At 35.8% G+C, this 19,324-nt stretch overlaps 1 protein-coding gene across 2 annotated transcripts; it reads right to left on the bottom strand.

Moving 5' to 3' along the window:
* Positions 1 to 2,148: 2,148 nt before the first annotated feature.
* Positions 2,149 to 16,903, bottom strand: LOC149840994 (small ribosomal subunit protein uS4y-like). Of its 2 annotated transcripts, none has more exons than XM_090003529.1 (3): positions 16,678 to 16,903; positions 15,802 to 16,183; positions 2,149 to 2,651 (listed from the first exon to the last, which is right to left on the bottom strand). In XM_090003529.1, exons 1-3 carry the CDS (start codon positions 16,703 to 16,705, stop codon positions 2,468 to 2,470), a joined length of 594 nt encoding a protein of 197 aa, XP_089859655.1. In that variant the 5' UTR covers positions 16,706 to 16,903; the 3' UTR covers positions 2,149 to 2,467. The 2 variants fall into 2 exon arrangements, with proteins under 2 accessions (XP_089859655.1, XP_089859654.1); XM_090003528.1 differs by lacking the exon at positions 2,149 to 2,651 and adding an exon at positions 10,957 to 11,373 and having other exon boundaries at positions 16,678 to 16,848.
* Positions 16,904 to 19,324: the final 2,421 nt, after the last annotated feature.

Raw genomic sequence — 19,324 nt, 5'->3', positions numbered from 1 at the left:
TGTCCGGTATGTTTTGCCTGTTGGTAATCTCATATGAGATGAGGCCTGATACGATCACTATCCATTTACTTAGAAATTTTTATTTTTTTCTCCTCTCTTTCTTCTCCATTTTACAACCAAACGATTGGTGGACTATGTACAAGGCCTAAATGTCAATTCTGTAGTACGACACAACTCATTTTCTGCGGACTGGCAATTACAATGTTTGGATACTTGCGGAAAGCGAGAGAAATTTATAAAATTAAGTTTCAGCAAGGGATTTCAGGCTTTCTCACAGTAAGCAACCATGTTAATTTCTTTTTCAGTGGTAAATAATGTAAATTTATGCAAATGAATAAGTTTTTTCCCGTACAAGTCGCCAAACTTCTACTAAATAATAAAGTGTTTCCCAGGCTACTTTCTTACGATGGAAAAATCGCTTGCTTGATTTCGAACATCAGCTAGGTTGGACATGGGCTTGGATCAGAGCCTACTGCCATTTTGAATTCCATTTCCATGAAATCAACACAATGTTTTTTTTGATAATCCAACAAGGGGAACACCTCCCCCACCGACCACACATTGGCTGGGCTCGATTGGTAAAATCCTTAAGGTCCTTTTGACCTTCAAGCAAGTGACGCTACCCATGGGTTTCAAACTTGTGATGTCCTGTCAACTTGGTGACATTCACAAGTTGCCACTACCAGATGCCCTGCCTCCATTGAATTCAATTTCATTGGGTCCGCAGACAACCTAGAGTTTTGGTTAAACTCTTTATCTTTAAGCTTCCTCTTAGGTGCTTCAAATGCCATCTTAACATCATTTCAAGTTTAATTTGTATTGGAATTGAAGAACTCCATTCAACTAAGATGATTTTTCACTGGAAGGAACTGAGACAACTAACTGATGCTTCAAGATATGGGCAGTTTCAAGACTAAGTTCTGAGCCCTGGATTCGTACAACCTCTGGGTTAAACTTTATGAATAAGTGATCCTAAAGTTATGTGACCATGGCTGATCTACATGCTTAACTTCGTCTAAAATATGATATATTGGCTAGGTCAGTTTTCAACTAACGACATGAACTAAAGGTTACGTATCTAATTTTGAATCAGGGTCCGATACATATTTTCATATTTATATTCATTTTTTTTATGACGAAGAACCCTCACCCACGCAAGGAAAACCCCGGGTGGAGCTCCACGGCCACCCTGCCTTATGTGAAATTTATATTCATATACTTGAATCAATATTTTTGGTTGTAACTTTAGCTCAAGTATTCAACCTTATTAGACCCAAGGCGTTTGGCTTAGTGGGATGGGGCCTAAACTGTTTGACGGGAAGTCTAGGTTTAAATCCCATGGGCATCACCCCCTGCGTAAGCCAAAGCTTGGTGACTCCCTGGGGTCGAGGGGTAAAACCTCGGAGTCCACTAGGTATGCACCTGGGGCGGACTCAAACTTGCTACGGTTACTAGTTCAATTCGGTCTCGAACTCAAGTCCAGATCCAAGTTCAAACATGATGGGCACCTTTAAAATCTGCCAAAAAATAACAAAATAAAGTATGTAGGCTACAACTTGCATCTAATAGAAGACGCTAAAGTTTGAGCTTTAAAGCTTTCAATTTGGGTTGATTTGGGGATAAGATGTCCCACCAACCAAATGCAGATTAACCAACACAGCTTAGGATGAGAAAACGCTGTCCAAGTTTCCAGTGTCGAGACACTTGAATAGTGCTGACGCTTCTACAAACCCATTACACTGACCTAAATCACAACCAAAACACAAGATCGAGCAAAGGAAGTTGGCCCATACCCTTTAAAATGAACTCACGCCAACTCCATCCCCAGAGTGACTAGACGATTGGTCCACTGAAGTAGCCAAGAGATCAATCCAATTGAGACAGCATACCCAAAAGGGCATAGCAACAAGGTCATTTAAAAACCAACTGAGGCTCCGCTTGTCAGGTTGGAGCAGCTAATGCATGTCACCTTGTATTGGGACGTTGCAAGTTCAAATCCCAATTGTATGGCCCCAGCTAGACTATCTAATAAAAAAAAACAAGACCAAGCCATATCACTCCTAGATTGCACAATTAGCTGTAGACCCCAATGGTCTGCTCGGATTGGTGAAGAGGAAACTGAATTTGCTCATCTTTTTAAAGGCATGCTAGTGTAAGTTCAGCCACATATTGAATTAATAAAATACTGAAATGTATAAGCATCAAAGGTTTAAATTCACTGCCATGAAGGCATGAACTACGAATATATCCTCAAGTAGAAGCAAAAATGAAAACAAAAAAAGAAAAGGCAAAAAATAAATAAATTCTCCAACACAGGCGAAGTTACTGCAGTATCACCAAAAAGAAAAGGCTACAAAGCTACCAGACAGAAACATCTGTAGGACGAAGATGGAAATATGAGAAGGAATAATAGTTCAGGTTTAGAAAAGATTTTTTCGAAGTATAGGGGAACGAGAAGCTTAATTTATCAATCCTCATCCTCTTCGTCTCCATCACCACCACCAGCCTTCTTGGATGCAGCCTTGAGATTCTTTCGCTTCAGACGACCAGGGCGTCCTCCACCCAGTGGGCTTGTCAGTGAGAAGTCAATGTGTTTCTGTGAATCTACACGCACTAGAAACGATGGAATGTTCACCACCTGCCTACCAACCCTGCAGCAAGCAGGACAATGATTTTTTTTTTCAGAAGCGACCTTGAATAAATTAGACGGAGCATAAGATACAGTAACATTCATGTAAACTGTCCATTCTATGGACACCAATGGAAATCATCCCACTTGAGCAAATGTAGTTAGAGAAGAGACCTTTCAAGCTACAGCAGACTCATCCATTCCACAAGAACTACTGCAGTTGAAAAATCATAGGTGCAAGTTGTAACAACTAAATCTAAGCTCATAGATGTCAGCATGATTTGTTTGTAAGGGAAATAGCTCTTTGGATCATCTCTTTTCCATGTAAAAATATGATTTTTTGAATCATAAAATTTTGATACATTATGAGCTATTGCTTTTTTAAGCCCTTAGTAAACCAACTTACATGTTGCAAAAATGTGATTTAAACCATAGTAAAAGTTATCCACGATATTTTTAAAATATTGGGATATCATCATTGTATTTCAGCAAACAATATTAAAGTTAAAATATTGCCAATTTAAGTATATCACAATATTATAACTATTTTTAATGTTTTTATCTATTTTTTACATCTTAAATATGATTTTCTTTTTTCTTTTTTTACTTATTTTTTATTATATATGTATTTTATTGTCTAAACATGATATTTTCTTACTTTTGTTATTTTATACTTTTAAAAAAAATTAGGCCAAGATATAGCCAATACTGATATTTGTGACTATATTTTAAACTTGTTTTCTAATGAATAAACTATATAGATCACATCTATAAGGTCAAGTTTGCAAAAGCAGAAAATATATATAAAAAAATGGTGCTTTCTACTAGGTTGTACATACAAACAACTAGCAAATTTATATCCTATATATATCCTAGTGAAAAACTGTAATTTTTTTTCTTTGCACATCTGACCCTCGAGATGTGATCTACATGTTCGGTTTACTAGAAACCATCCATTGGCTCATGTTTTTCAGATTTTCAAGAAGTTGAAAAATCAATGTCCTACAATTTACCGAATTACAACTCTAAAAAATTGTATTTTTATGTCAAAAGAATAAGATCCAGGGATCAATTCCCACTATTTTGACCCTGCTGAACACACCCATGGGATCATATTTGGTCAAAACATCTCATAGTTTTAATTAGAAGGTTCATAAACCACAGGTATATGCCCTAACCAATTTAATCCCTTGACCATCCCAGCCAGCAGCCCATAAAGCACGGTTATGGGTGTCTACTTAATCTGAACTTGCAGATGTATTCCCTCCCTATAACTACTTGGTAGGGAACATGTATTAGATTAGGTAGTTGTGACTAGGATAAATTGCTTAGGATGTGCAAATTCCTCTGACGCTCTAGAGGCTGAGATCATTCTACACAAACTCGATTCACGGACAAGATCTTAAGAGAAATGCAATTCCATCCAGTTCTTCCAATAGCTTATTCTATCTAGGCATCAAAACTGAGAAACTGGAGACAAATTGAAATCAAATATGTTTTTATGTCATTATGAGATAACAAAAATCAGGAGGGTCTATGTTTTTGGAAGGCAACTTACGTTAATTAAGCTGCCCCGTAGCACACCTAGGACTCCACTGCACGTAGGATGCCTGACAGAGGCTTAGTAGGAAAGTTGATCTAGGTCAAGATAAAACAGTCTTGATCACCAAATTCCAGAATGATAAGACGGAAATCTATTATTCCGACATCCATTTCAGTCTAGCACTTAGGACAAACAAAAGAACCTTAAAGACGTGAATTGCATGTTGAGATTTGCAGTTGGTACAAAGACAGTCCAGCAACAACATCCGGCTAAAGCATACAGCACATATACTCATGCTTTCCAACATCTAACCATCTTTTAAAATGGAAAGAGACTGAAAGATGCCAAAATCCCCAAATATAATACAAAGATAACCCACACACCAATAATCACTACTAGATCCCTAAGGATTTAGTAAAGGGTAAATAAAACAAAAAGGACTTGGAATTGACAACCAAATAAACACAAAAAGAGATGGACATTGACACGCATGCAGAGAAAAAACAAATATTTGCATAAGAAAACAAAATTAATCAAATAAAAAGTTGGATTGAAACAAAAAAAATGTGCTTAGACTAAATGGAGCTTGGGTTCTAGAATTGGAATTCCAACACTGGTCAAATTTTGAGAGACGAGATTGACTCAATACCAAGAATTTGGGGCCAATTTCATGTTTTTAATCGGGACCAAATAGGTCAGAATCTAAGTCACAGGGATTCGGCAAACCAAGTGTCGCACCAGCATCGACGCAACGCGGGTGCAGCACCCGGTGCGGTCAATCCAACCATGGGTGTGGTCAATGCACCCATGGTCATTTTGGTCCAGTTTTTGGACTTAAAAAAATTGCCCGATGAAATGGACTGCGAAGAGAGGATTAGGGCAAATTTTTTTGCCCCAATCATCTCCTCTCCTCTCTCGCTCACCTCCCCCTGTCTCTCAGGGGAGCCCGACGCCACCTCCTCCTCTCCCTGCTTCCCTATTTTCGCAAGGGAGGGGGTGAGCTCCTCCCTGCCCCCTGTTTTTTTGACAGTCAGGGGTGGGGCGAGGCCCCAACCATTCCCCCCCCCCCTCCTCCTTGTTTTTCCTGGACGGGCCGAGAGCTGGGCTCGGCCTGACATACCGAGCCTACCCCTAAACCCTCCTTTGTGAGCTGGGAGTTGGGCTCAACCCGACTAACCAAGCGCACCCCTCAACATTCTTTTACGAGTCAAGGTCAGGCTCAGTCTAACAATCGAGCCCACCCTCCTTGCTCCCTCTGATTTCAGGGGAGGGGTCGAGCCCATCCCTGCTTTCCTGTCTGTTTTCGCAGGGGAGGGGGTGAGCTCCTCACTGCTCCCTGTTTTTTCGACAGTCAGGGGTGGGGCGAGGCCCCAACCCTTCACACCCTCCTCCTTGTTTTCCCTGGACGGGTCGGGAGCTGAACTCGGCCTGACAGACCAAGCCTACCCCTCAACCCTCCTTTAAGAGCCGGGAGTTGAGCTCGGCCTGACAGACCAAGCCTACCCCTCAACCCTCCTTTGTGAGCCGGGAGCTGGGGTCGGCCTAACTGACCGAGCGCACCCCTCGGCCTTCTTTTGCGAGCCAGGGTCGGGCACAGTCTGACAGCCAAGACCACCCTTGGCCTTTTGTTTGTCGTTCTAGCTGTCGTTCTAGTTGGGTTTGGGTCCGCTTCGACTACGTACCTTTCGGTATTTATTTATACATACTACTACTATATATTTTAAACGTATTGTATATGTTATTGACTTTGCACTCGATATTATAAATCTTGAATCTTGATTGTGTGCATAATTGATTTTAATATAATTTTTGTGTTTTTAGGATAAAAATGATGGATAAAGGGAAAGGACTTGTATCATACGCATCCCCACATGTGAGTTCTGCTGTTAATTTTCCTGATAGTTGTAGTGGGAGTGATGATGTAGGGCCACTAATGAGTACATGTAGATAAGCTTGCAAAAACATGAGAAAGAGGACAAGATTTCGATGTAAGCTATGTAAAAGAGATTTTCTTGGGTCTTGCACAAGAGTGAAGGCTCATTTGTTGAAGATACCAGGACATGATATTTCATGATGCAAAAAAGTTGATGAGAGAATACGAAGACAATACAAGAAAATACAAGAAGAATATGAGAAAAGAAAGGCAATAAGTGATGCTTGTGCAATTAGTGTCTCATTTAGAAGTCACCAAGAAGATGCTAAAAAAAAGTCAATATAGGAGATAGATGAACGATACAAGCAACATTCAATACATATGAAAGAGAGGATATAGATAGAAAAGTAAAGAGGTATTTTTATTATAGTTCACTCTCATTTAATGCGGCTAGAAATCTTTATTGGAATGATTTAGTAACATCTTTAGCAAATTGTAATTTGAGTGGCTATGTGCCTCCAAGCTCAGAAAAAACTACGAACCACACTTCTTACAGAAGATAGGGCAAATGTGAAGAAGTTGCTGGAGATTAAAAAATATTCATGAAAGCAAAATGGAGTTTCTATTGTTTCTGATGGATGGACGAATATTCAAAGGTGTCCACTGATCAATTTCATTGCTTGTTTGCTTAGTGGCTCAGTATTCTTGAAAAGCAGTTGATGCATCTGAGGAATATAAAAATGCGAAGTATTTGAAAAGATTGTTTATAGAAGTCATAAAAGAAGTGGGTGATCAGAAAGTAATACAAATCATTACATACAACGCTCCAGTTTGTAAAAGTGCAGTGTTGAGTTTGGAGAGTGAGTACCCTCATATTTTTTGGAGTCCATGTGTAGCACAGAGCTTAAATCTAACCCAAAAGAGCATCTGCAACCCCAAAGAAGAAGAAAATTCATAAACATATAAAAGAAGTGGGTGATCAGAAAGTAGTACAAATCATTACACACAACGCTCCAGTTTGTAAAAGTGGATTGTTGTGTTTGGAGAGGAGTACCCTCATATTTTTTGGACTCCCTGTGTAGCACAGAGCTTAAATTTGACCTTAAAGATCATCTGCAACCCCAAAGAAGAAGAAAATTCATAAACATATGCTTTATGTTCATGGATTGAATATTTAGAAAGAAATGCTAAAAGTATTAGGAATTTTGTTGTTAACCACCATCGTGCTAATGCTATATTTAATATGCATTCTGACTTGAAATTACTGAAGGTCGCTGAAATATGTTTTGCATCCATCATTGTGATGGTAAACAAGATTAAAAAAGTGAAGAATGTTTTGGTTAGCATGGTGACTCATGAAAATTTGACATTCTATTATGCTGATGATGATGTCAATGCTGAAAAAATTAAGAAATTTATTGTTGATGATGAGTTTTAGAACAGAGTGTTATAAATCCTTCAATTTACACAATCTATTTGGAAAATGTTGAGAAGTTGATAAGATGAGCCTATGCTACAAAGAGTTTATGAAATGTGGGATTTCAACCATGAAGAAAAAATCCTACATTTGATGATTAAGAATTTTTTAACTATATTCATTCAATTTTAGTCAGAAGATGGGATAAGAGCAACACTCCTTTGCATTGCATGGCACATTCTTTTAATCCAAAATATTATGCAAAAAAGTTGCAGGCATGTGGTATTGGTCGTGTCCCTCCAAATTTAGACTCAGAGCTATCAAAACATAAAAATATCTGTATGACGACTTTTTCCACAAGCATATCTTCTAAATCAAGTCACGCAAAAGTTTGGAAAAAATTTATCTTCGAGATTATATGGATCAGCATTACTCGCAAGAGAAGAGGATAATATAGATCCTATCACATGGTAGTCAACATTTGAATCAAAAAAACCTCTTCTCCAACGTCTTGCATTAAGATTGTTATCGCAGTCTGCTAGTTCATCTTGTTGTGAAAGAAATTGAAGCACATATTCTGAAATCCACAACATGAATAACAAATTCACCAACAAGCGTGCAGGGGATTTAGTATATGTTCATTCAAATCTTCGACTACTTTCGCGAACCAATGATGAATAGGTACTAATTTTCTCTCTTAGTTATTTGATTATTTCTTAGTTTTTCATTTAAATATACTTGTATTATATTTAACATCTTCAAATTGGGTTTGTAACACAGACAAAGAACATCCAAATTTTTTGATGTAAACTCAAAAGAGTGTGACTTCGAGGGAGAGCATGATTTTAACATGACAAACATGGATTTATCTAAGCTCAGTCTTCATTCTAATGATGCATTTGATGAAAAAGAAGAAAATTATTAAGATTCATTACTTCATCGTCATATACATTGTAGGATATACTTTTGGTACGTAATTTAGTTATTTTATGCTTTACTTATTTGATTGATATTTAGGTTGATTTAATTTTGGTGTTAGTTTTTGTAATGTAAAATAAAATTATAAAATTGTTAATTTGATATATTACATACCTAATGAATGATATTATGACAATGTTAACCGGTAAATTATGACAATATTAACGGTTAAAACTTTAAAATTAAATATATATATATATATATATTATAATATATATATATATATTATAATATATATATATATATATAATTTTTTACATTTTTGCCATGCCGCACCCTCGCACCCAAGGTTTTTTAAAGTGTCTCACCCCCACCCATGCACCCATGTGACATAGGTCAGAATCTATGTCACATAGTTGCGGATGCAGGGGTGCGAAAGGGTGTGTGTGTGTGTGTATATATATAAATTTTAACAGTTAACAGTAAAACTCATGAAATAAAAAACAATTATCATCATCAAATCAATTCATCATGTATAAATAAATCAAATTAACAATCTACAATTATATTCATCATAAAAACAAACACCATAATTAAATTAACCTAAATATATTATAAAAACAATCAAATAAGTAAAGCAGAAAAGAAGTAAATTATATAATATACTAATAAAATAAGCAAACAATGCATAATTAGATACCAAAAGTATATCCTACACAATGTAGATAACAATGAATCCTAATAATTTTATACTTCATCATCAAATGCATCATAAGAAAGAAGATTAGGCTCAGATAAGTCCATGTTTGTAATGTTGAATTCATACTCTCCCTCTAAGTCACACTCTTCAGGGTTTACATCCCAAAATTTGGATGATCCTTGCCTACATTACAAACTCAATTTGAAAATGTTAAATACAAGTATATTTAAATGAAGAAACTAAGAAATAATCAAATAACTAAGAGAGCAATTAGCACATGTAGTCATCATTATTTCGCAAAAGTAGTCAAAGATTAGAATGAACATATATTAAATCTTGTACACGCTTGCTGGTGAGTTTGTTTCTCTTCATGTTGTGGATTTGAGAATATATGATCAATTTCTTTCACAACAGGATGAACTAGCTGGTTGAGATAACAATATCAATGCAAGACGTTGGAGAATATGTGATTCTGATCCAAATGTTACCCATCATGTGATAGGATCTATATTATTTTCCTCTCTCATGACTAATGTCTGTCAATTTAATCTCAAAGATGAAAATTTTTCAAACTCTTGTGTAACTTGATTTAAAATATGTGAATATGAATAAAGTCTTGTCATAAACGTATTTTTATGTCATGATAGCTCTGGCTCTAAATTTGGAAGGACACGACCAATAACGCATTCCTGTTATTTTTTTGCATAATATTTTGGATTGAGAGAATGTATCATGCAATGCAAAGGAGTGTTGCTCTTATCACATCTTATAACTAAAATTGAATGAATATGATTAAAAAAATTTAAATCATCCAATGCAGATTTTTTCTCATGCTTGAAAACTACAACTTTTATGTTTTCAATCATCCCATATTTCATAAACTTTATGAATCATGGACTCATCCTTATCGACTTCTCTCAACATTTCTCAAATAGGTTGCGTAAACTAAATGAAGTATATGACTTTATCCAAAAACTCATCATCAACAATAAATTTCTTAATTTCTTGAACCTTGATAAGATCATTAGCATGATAGAATGTCTAATTCTCATCAGTCACCATGTTAACCAAAGCATTCTTCACTTCTTTAATCATTTTCACCATCACAATGATGGACGCAAAACGTGTTTCAGCAACCTTCAATAATTTCAAGTTAGAATGCCTATTAAATATAGCATTACGGTGGTTGACAACAAAATTTCTAATAATTTTGATATTTTTTTAATTTCTTAATTCATGAACATAAGCATATGCTGGTAAATTTTCTTCTTCTTTGGGATTGCAAATACTCTTGAGGGCTAAATTCAAGTTGTATGTGACACAGGGAGTCTAAAAAATATGAGAATATTCTCTCTTTAAACTCAATGTTGCACTTTTACAAATTGAAGCATTGTCTGTGATGATTTGCACTATTTTTTTATCACCCACTTCTTTTATTACTTTTATAAACAACTCCTTCAAGTACTCGTCATTTTTATATTGCCCAAATACATCAACTGCTTTCAAGAATACTGAGCTACTAAGCGAAAAAGTCATGAAATTAATCAGTGAACGCCTTTGAATATTCATCCACCTATTAGAAACAATAGAAACTTCATTTTGTTCCCATGAATATTTCTTAATCTCTAGCAATCTTTAAACATTTGCCCTCTCTTCTGCAAGAATTATGATTCATAATTTTTCTGAGATTGAAGGTACATAGCCACTAAAGTTACAATTTATAAGTGAAGTAACTAAATCCTTCTAATAAAGATTTCTAACTGCATTAAATTGAAGTAAACTAGAATAAAAATATTTCCTTACTTTTTTATCTATCTTTATTTCATATGTATTGAATGACGCTTGTATTGTTTCTCTCTCTACATAATGCATCCACTTTTCTTTTCTTTTTAGCATCTTCTTGGTGGCTTAAAAAGGGTACACTAATTGCATAAGAATCACTCATTGTCTTCCTCTTCTCATATTTATCTTGTATTTTTTTGTATTGTCTTCGCATTGCCTCATCAAATCTTTTACATCCTGAAATGCCATGTCCTAGTATATTCAACAAATGAACCTTAACTCTTGTGTAAGACCCAAAAAATCTTTTTTACAAAGCTTGCATCGAAATCTCTTGTTTTCACTACCTCTTCCAGTTTTTGCAAGCTTATCCACATGTGCCCATAATGGCCTTCCATCATCACATGTTGCAGTTAACAAACTTGAATCAACACTCCCACTACCACTACCTGTAACACTTACAAGTGGGGACGAGGATGACGCAAGTCCTTTACCTTTATCCATCATTTTTACCCTGAAAACAAAAAAATATTATATTAAAATCAATTATGCACACAATCAAGATTGATAATATTGAGTGCAAGGTCAATAACATATACAATAAGTTCTAAAAATATAGTAATAGTACGTAAAATTATGTTTTAGCAATAATAAAAATATGACAAACCCCTTAAATTAATAAGGGCAAGGGATATAACATCAAAAATTCGGCCAATGTATCCGATGTATTTTGGCACTTATCTATAGAAGAAATCTTTGGTTAGGGTCAACAACGGGATAAAAGCTTCTTGTACCGGAACAAAATACAAACAGTTCTCAGAAGAAAGACCATAAATTAAAAAATCCAGCGAAGCAATTTCTGTTGGTAGCTTAAAATCACCAAAACGACATTCTAGAGAAATTATAAAGCATTGGCTTTGATGAACTGCACAAAAATTACAAACCCAAAATATAAAAACTTGCGTAAAAGCGATAAAGGGGCCTTTTAGATAACAAACATGAAATGATTTCCATGTTATTTATAAATTTAAATACATAACATATGTATAAATAAAGGTTGATACACTTAAAAGAGATCAAAGTAGAACATTAAACTGAAGCATGCCACATTCCAGCAACAAAAACCTTTCAAAAACTTGCTAACCTCATCAACATTAATCAGAAATCAACAACAACATCTACTTTTGACTGAAAAAAAAGTTTATACTGCAAAACCATGAACAGCTGAAGAGCAATTCCAATCATGTTGTTGCGCAACTTATTTGACAACAATATATGGGGTAAGAAAAAAATAATGTTCCTCAAATTAAACATATGTAAACATAACAATTCATGCATTTACCAAAAGGAAAACACCAAGTTGCTTATGAAAAATGACTAGATGTTCCCATATAAAGTTCACAATGGATAAAGCATAGATATTTTCATCCAAAGAATATCACAAAAAATGCGCTTAAATTTAGATTCACGTAGTAATATTTATAAGGGTTGTTTTGCAATATTGTCACCTTGTGAATCTAAGTTAGACAACTAGCAACTAAAAACATCGGTTAATATACAAAGGGAATTTTTTGTGTGTGAGAAAGAGGACCCTAAACCTGATTCGAGGAATCGACGAGGCACGAAAAAATATCGAAAAAAAAAACTACAAACAAGTGAAAAGGAAAAGAAGAAGCCACTTCTAAAAGTCCATAGCATGGACATACAGATGACAATGAAGCCCAAATTTTGAAGCCTGAGAAAAATGAACACTGAAACACAACAAACACCATCCATCCACTATCCCAACATAAAACCAAACAACAAAAGAAAGAGAGGTACTACCGAGGGTTTAGCCCAGATTAAGAGAGAGAGAGAGAGGTACACAAAGGGAAAAGACATTGAGAGAGAGAGAGAGGTACACAGAGGGTTTAGCCGAGAAGAGCGAGAGAGACGAGGGGAGAGAGAATAGAGACATACTTGCCAGAATCTTCATGCCGGAATCGTCACACCAAAATCGCTGCTCGGTTGGAGACAAAGAAGAGGCATCGCCATGTCGGGACCGGGAGGAGGGGGCAAAATGTTTTTGCCCTAATCCCCCTCACAACCCATTTCATCGGGCGATTTTTTTAAGTCCAAAAATTGGACATTTATGACCCTGGGTGCATTGACCACACCTAGGGTCAATTTGGCCGCACCCGCATCACGTCGACATGGGTGCAACACTCGACTGGCCGAATCCCTGTGACATAGGTCAGAATTGAAAATCCTAGATTTTCTAACAGAACCCTAAGAGGTAGCTAACATTCAAGTTTAGGAACTCAACCCAAGAAGACCAACTTTAATGGAATTGCAAGTGAATACAAAACAGACATGTTGGAGCACGCACACAAAAGCCACACTCATGGGTTGAATAATTCTTCTTAGAGAAACATTAAACAAAACTCCTTCAATACATCCAAAGGCGAAGGCATTTATAGAGAGGGTGGGCATGTGCCCACCTTGACCCACAGAAACCCCTTTGGGGGCATGAGTCCCCTGACCTGCAGAAAATATGGGCAATGCTCGACCTAAAGTTTTGGCCATTCAAAATAAAGATCAAAATATCTTTTCGCCAATAGCTACATATCACACAATGTTTAGCTATCCATGCCATGATCTACAACATCTATCCCTCTCTCAAGCCTAAATATTTGATAGAGTTGGCACACCATGAAAACTATATAGGAAAGATGACTCTTCATATATTGTTGTTTGTCCCTCTTATTTTTTAAGTCTTTTTCTTTAAAGAGACATTTGCTAATTAAGTGATTTGGTACTGGGTAAAAATCTATACATGAAAAAAATCTTTAGTATGTATCACCTAGAGAAAAGATTCCTAGAGGTCTCCAAATCTCTTTTAGTATGAGAGCCCTTTATTTTGTAATCCTAAGAATATGTACCTCTTGATATTGTACTTATAAAGTGTTGAAAGGCTATTATATTTCTTTTTTCTCAACAAGTCCTTGCGATGGAAGAATTTTTTTGAGAGGTGCTTATGATAACTGATTTTGGGTGATAAAGCTTGATGTGATAATCTTCTTTTTGTTTATGTAATGATGATTAATGTGATTTAACTCGCGAAGTTTCAATACCAGGTAGTGAATCCATCTGGGAGGACACTGCCAAGCTTCAACAATTTCTGCAATAAGTAGCAAAATATCATGATTATCATCAATTGCTAGAGCTCAATGAGGGCCTCGAGAACTTGGATGGGAGAGGTATTGTAACAGTTCTAATAAAAAATCAAGGTTCAAATTAAGATAAATATTATTCACATGTAAAGAGACTTCATGGTTTGTGGGGTGTTTTTTTCAGTGAATCTAGGGGAAACCCTTGTGGATTTCTATCTGGAGCCCCTCAGTTCTGACATTAGTGACAAATATTGGCGATATTTTGAGGCTATAGGAAAAAAATATTTTGGTCTTTATTTTGAATGGCCAAAACATTGATCAAGTCAAGGCGAGCACAGGACGAGGTCCACTCTCTCTCTCTCTCTCTTGTGTTTATGGTATAAATGCATAATTGATTATGTAGGTTTCTATTATCATTTAGGTTTAGAGATTTTTGTGTTTTTTCAATTAGCATCTAGGTTTTTAATGAGACAAATATTGCATTTCGGTTTTTAATGAGACCGATATTGTATTTAGGTTTTTAATGAGACGGATATTAATTAGTTATTTATGTATTAATCAATATTATACATGATCCACATGCTTGATTTTAGTTAGAAATTTAAGGGTTTTATTGTTTTTTGTTTCAATTAGCTTATGTATGAAAACAATGAATGAGGTTTGCTAGGATCGAGGTTTTCATTTAGTTTTTTATAAATAGCATGAATATTTAATTAGGTTTTAGATTTTTTGTATTTTTAATAGTATTTAGATTTTTATTTTGATTTTAAATAATAACAATTTTTTATTTAGGCATTTTATGTTTTTTAATTAACATTAAACAAAATTCTACATACTTGAATAGCATTTAGGTTTCCAGCTTTTGGGTTTTTTCCTCAAATTAGTATTTAGGTCTTTAATGAGATGGATATTAATTAGTTATTTTTGTATTCTTTTAATCAACATTATACATTGTCCAGATGGTTCATTTTAGCTAGAAATTTGAGGGTTTTGTTGTTTTTGTTTCAATTAGCTTATGTATAAAAAACTATGAATGATATTTGCTAAGATTAAGGTTTTCATTTTTTTTAATAGCATGAATATCTAATTAGGTTTTAAAGTTTTTTTGTATTCTTTTAATAGCATTTAGTTTTTTAGTTTTTAAAATAAGATGAATATTTAATTAAGGTATTTTTGTGTTTTTTAATTACATTGAAAGATGATTCTACATGCTTGAATATCATAAATGCATAATTGATTATGTAAGAATTAGGGTTTTAATTTTGTATTTGTTTAAATGACATGAAGTTTGGATTAGGGTGTTATGTATTTAATACTTGACTTTGGTTAGAAGTTAGATTTTTAGGGTTTTTTCGTTTCAATTAGTATAGATGAGAATTTTAGTTTTTTTTTCAATTAGCATGTGAGGTTCCGACTGTGCATTTGTGCCCACGCTAGCTTAAATTCTTGGTTCCGACCCTGAATGCAACCCACGAAAATTCTTTCATGACTACATCTAACATGCCGCATATCACATAAAATTTCCTTCTGTATTGTCCAATAAATATCTCACACCACCATGCTAAAAAATATTAAAATTGATAAAATCCTCCATGGACAACAAAAAATCAGGCGAAGACAACATACTCTGCCTAAGCAAAAGCAAAGAGATGCATTTCAATTGACCATGTGTGATAACCATCAAAGTTTTCTCGTCATATACACTATTAAATAAAAAAGAATGTATATATATATATAGAGAGAGAGAGAGAAGACATCAATGGAAAGACAAATATAAAAGTTTTCTCTACCTGATATGCCTCTGCCTGATGAGGACTCGGGCATGGTGGATCGACTTGGCCATCCCTGACTTGAACACAAGTGTTTGGAGACGGCGCTCAAGGAAGTTCTCGACGGTTAGGGCCAGAACGTAATCGAGCTTGTTCTGGCTCTCGTCCAGAAGCCCATACTGGTTCATCCGCCGCAGCAGGGCGTCACCCTCGAAGATCCTGCGCTCGTTCTTTTCATCTAGAGTGAGGAGCTCCCTGGCAGCATTTCTGATACGGCTGAGTGCGTACTGAACCCTCCAGAGCTCCCTCTTGCACCGGAGCCCGTACTCTCCGACCAGCTTCAGCTCGGCGTCCAAACGCTCCTTCTCGTAGGGACGCCGGGGCTTCTTGAACGTTTTCCCATCTATGCACGCAGAGAAATTAGGACTTCCAGTCATAGTGATCAAATAAAAAGGGATCCAAAAAACACGATAACAAAATTTTCAAAAACAAAAAAGCCAAATACAATCACTTTCAACAAGAAGGCCATAACAAGACATGGGGTTTTATAGATACAAATCCATCCAAAAAATCACATCATAAAAAAAAAAACAATGACAAGTAAAACAGAAGCACTAGAATGACGAAAAACAACGGAAAACGGAGAAAGGGAAGCGTGATCTTCAAGGGATCAAGCAATGATATCAAATCATGCGAAGAACAACTGGAGAAACCCTAAAATCCGTGACTCCACTGAAATTACAGAGAGAGAGATCAAAAGTCCAAGCACAAAAGCTACGGGACAGTTTCTGAAAGGATCAAGAGATCGAATACGAGAAAACGGAAATCCCAGAACGACTGGATGCAAATGAAGAAACCCTAGATCTTCACGCACAGAGAGAGAGAGAGAGAGGTTACAGTTGCGGTAGAAGCTAACGTGCACCATGGCCGATGGTGAAGGAGAGCCCCAACAGCAGCAGCAACAGGACGCTCTCTCTGTCTGCCTCCGGGCTTAGAGTTGGGGAGGCGTCATCCCCTTGGGCTTCTTATGAGGTTCCCAAGACAGCCCTTTCAAAAACCCTAGTGAGGCCCGTTTGGCCGCAAAGGATTTATTGCGATTTTGTGTTTACCTTGAGAGGGGCCCGAGTTGGTGTTTGGGCACCGGATGGGGGTATAAGCGGGTTGGATGTAAACCCGAACCGAACATAAGAACCGAATTTATTAGACCCAACAATGGTTGATTTTAATGGACCTAAATCTCGGGTCGTGCCCAAAATTACTTAGACCCATTGAAAAAGGAGTGCTGTTTTTGTCAGGTACGGAATACCGAAAGAGGATCTTATCTGCTGACAAATGATTTTGGAGACCTATGTTGATCCTCGCTGTCCAACTGATAAATCTTAACGGCTACTATTCGTCCACATCCAAAATGCACGTTAACCCTATGCGTTGGTTGGATGGCTTGGATTGAACGTAGAATGGATCCCAACATATGTCAAATGACGGGATCTGTGATCCGTTATTCATAACTTTTAATAGAGAGCTATCCTACTTTACCTAAACCTTTTTTTCATTTGTTGATTAGCCAGCTGAGTTTAGCGGATCCTTGCCCGTTATACATCAAAGAAAGAAAAAGGCATTACAAATCAAGCAAGGGTGGGATTCCAATCTGGTTGTTTATCTTTCGGCATATAAGCACAAGAAGCAACCCAAGCAAGGAGCTTATTCTTATTTAGGATTGCAAAACTTATAACGTTTCAAAATTTCAACCCAAAAAAAATTGAGTTTTTTTTTAAATCAATAAAAGCAAATTTTTTATTAAATATTCTAAACGAGTTACAGTACAAACAATCATCATATCATAACTGAATTAAAATTTTAATAGCATTCACTATTAAAATTTAATTATGTCCCAAAAATTTAAAATTCATGTCAAAGTATTTTTAATAAAAAATTTATAATAAATATTTTTCTAAAACTATCCCCAAAAAAGAAAAAGATTGTCTCTCAATGTCGTTCTAGCTAGCAATCTGCATCAGCTCTGCAGCTATGCATCATAGCTCACCTAAAAACCCATAAAACGGGTCAGACTCGTGAAAGCCTAGTAAGGATTACCAATACAGGTAGACTGAAACCAATATACACGAGATACATTGCTTTCAACTATCAAAATAGATAAACATTCAATTATTATTTGCATAATGCCTTTGCATCATATTCACTTACCACAAGCACTTTGCCTGATTTCATATGCATTACATTTTAGGCAACATGCATTGATACTTAGCATAAATATCGCATTTTTTATATTTCCTACACTCAAATCAGTTAAACATATAGAGCAACCATAGCATCCTTAGATATCCACAACTAAGAGCAGTGTATGCTCATACTTGCATTTGCATTTCGGTTAAGGATTGAACACAATAACATCTCTAAATATTCATAACTAAGTGCGGTGTGTGCTCATACTTGTATTTGCATTTCGGTTAAGGATTGAACACAATAACATCCCTAAATATTTATAATTAAGTGTAGTAGGTGCACATAACTTGCATTTGCAATTGAGTTGCGTATTTAACGAAATAAAAGCATGCTTACACAATTAATGCCTATCACCATTGCATAACAAGAATATCATTAAAAACTAATTAATAATCTTATGCATGATTAGATAAACATGCATGCACTTACCATTGCAGGACATGAGATCTTTTATGCATGGGTGACTTTAGTTGTCTTTATTTAAGTTTTATTTTAATGTGATGCATGTCATGCTTAACTAAATGCATAAACAATTAGGGTTTTGACTTTTTAGCCTTGTGGGTACTACACTGACTTAACTTGGATTTGAACCACGACTCAGGAGGATATATTCAAATAATTTTTTTCTTTGCCCTAGTTGAACACCTTTCACCAGTCCTAGGTGAGGGACAACCTAGTCGAGAGAGAGATCCCAACACCTCTATCCCGATACATCAAACTTCCACTCATGAGTTTCGTGACCTACCACCACGCGGCGAATGTGGAGACCTTCCCTTATCTTCGTGGTTGGGGAGGAACAACCTTCCATGCTCAAAATATATTCGACAAAACCGAAAGTATTGTTTACTCTTTCATTGTAATCTCAATAGAATTAATGTTTACATAATTATTTTTTTAATCTATTAATTATATTATTTATCCATGCACGTACAAGATGAATCTAATCTAAGATTCAGGACTCCAATTTAGGTTCATCGATGCAGAATTCAATGTCAAATATGCTATCATGCTACACATGTAATTTGTAACATATCAAATTCATTCAGGCGTTCACATATAGGCATTGATTATGATTAACTATATGCATCCATGCACAATCACATAAAGGCACAATGCATAACACATGCACTTTAATAGCAGTGTGCATTCAATCACACATGCGAAAATAAGCATTTCCATGTTATGTTGCTTTAGACACTTAGCACCTGCATAAACACAACATTATAGGTTGCATATACATGTTCATTTAGCATTAAAAAACATAGGCTCATATCATACATTCATTCATTGCATTGCTTAA

Source organism: Nuphar pumila, chromosome 4 (genome assembly GCF_984573655.1).
Source record: "Nuphar pumila chromosome 4, dmNupPumi1.hap1.1, whole genome shotgun sequence".
NCBI lineage: Eukaryota > Viridiplantae > Streptophyta > Magnoliopsida > Nymphaeales > Nymphaeaceae > Nuphar > Nuphar pumila.
This window is presented reverse-complemented; position numbering and strand designations above follow the sequence as displayed.

Excerpts from the sequence above, each read along its gene's own strand:
- LOC149840994 (XM_090003528.1), bottom strand. The coding sequence starts at position 16,705 with ATGGTGCACGTTAGCTTCTACCGCAACT. Across the intron at positions 16,184-16,677 it reads CGTTAGCTTCTACCGCAACT|ATGGGAAAACGTTCAAGAAG; the intron begins GTAACCTCTCTC and ends CTGCGTGCATAG. Across the intron at positions 11,374-15,801 it reads ATCAGGCAGAGGCATATCAG|GGTAAAAATGATGGATAAAG; the intron begins GTAGAGAAAACT and ends TTTTGTTTTCAG.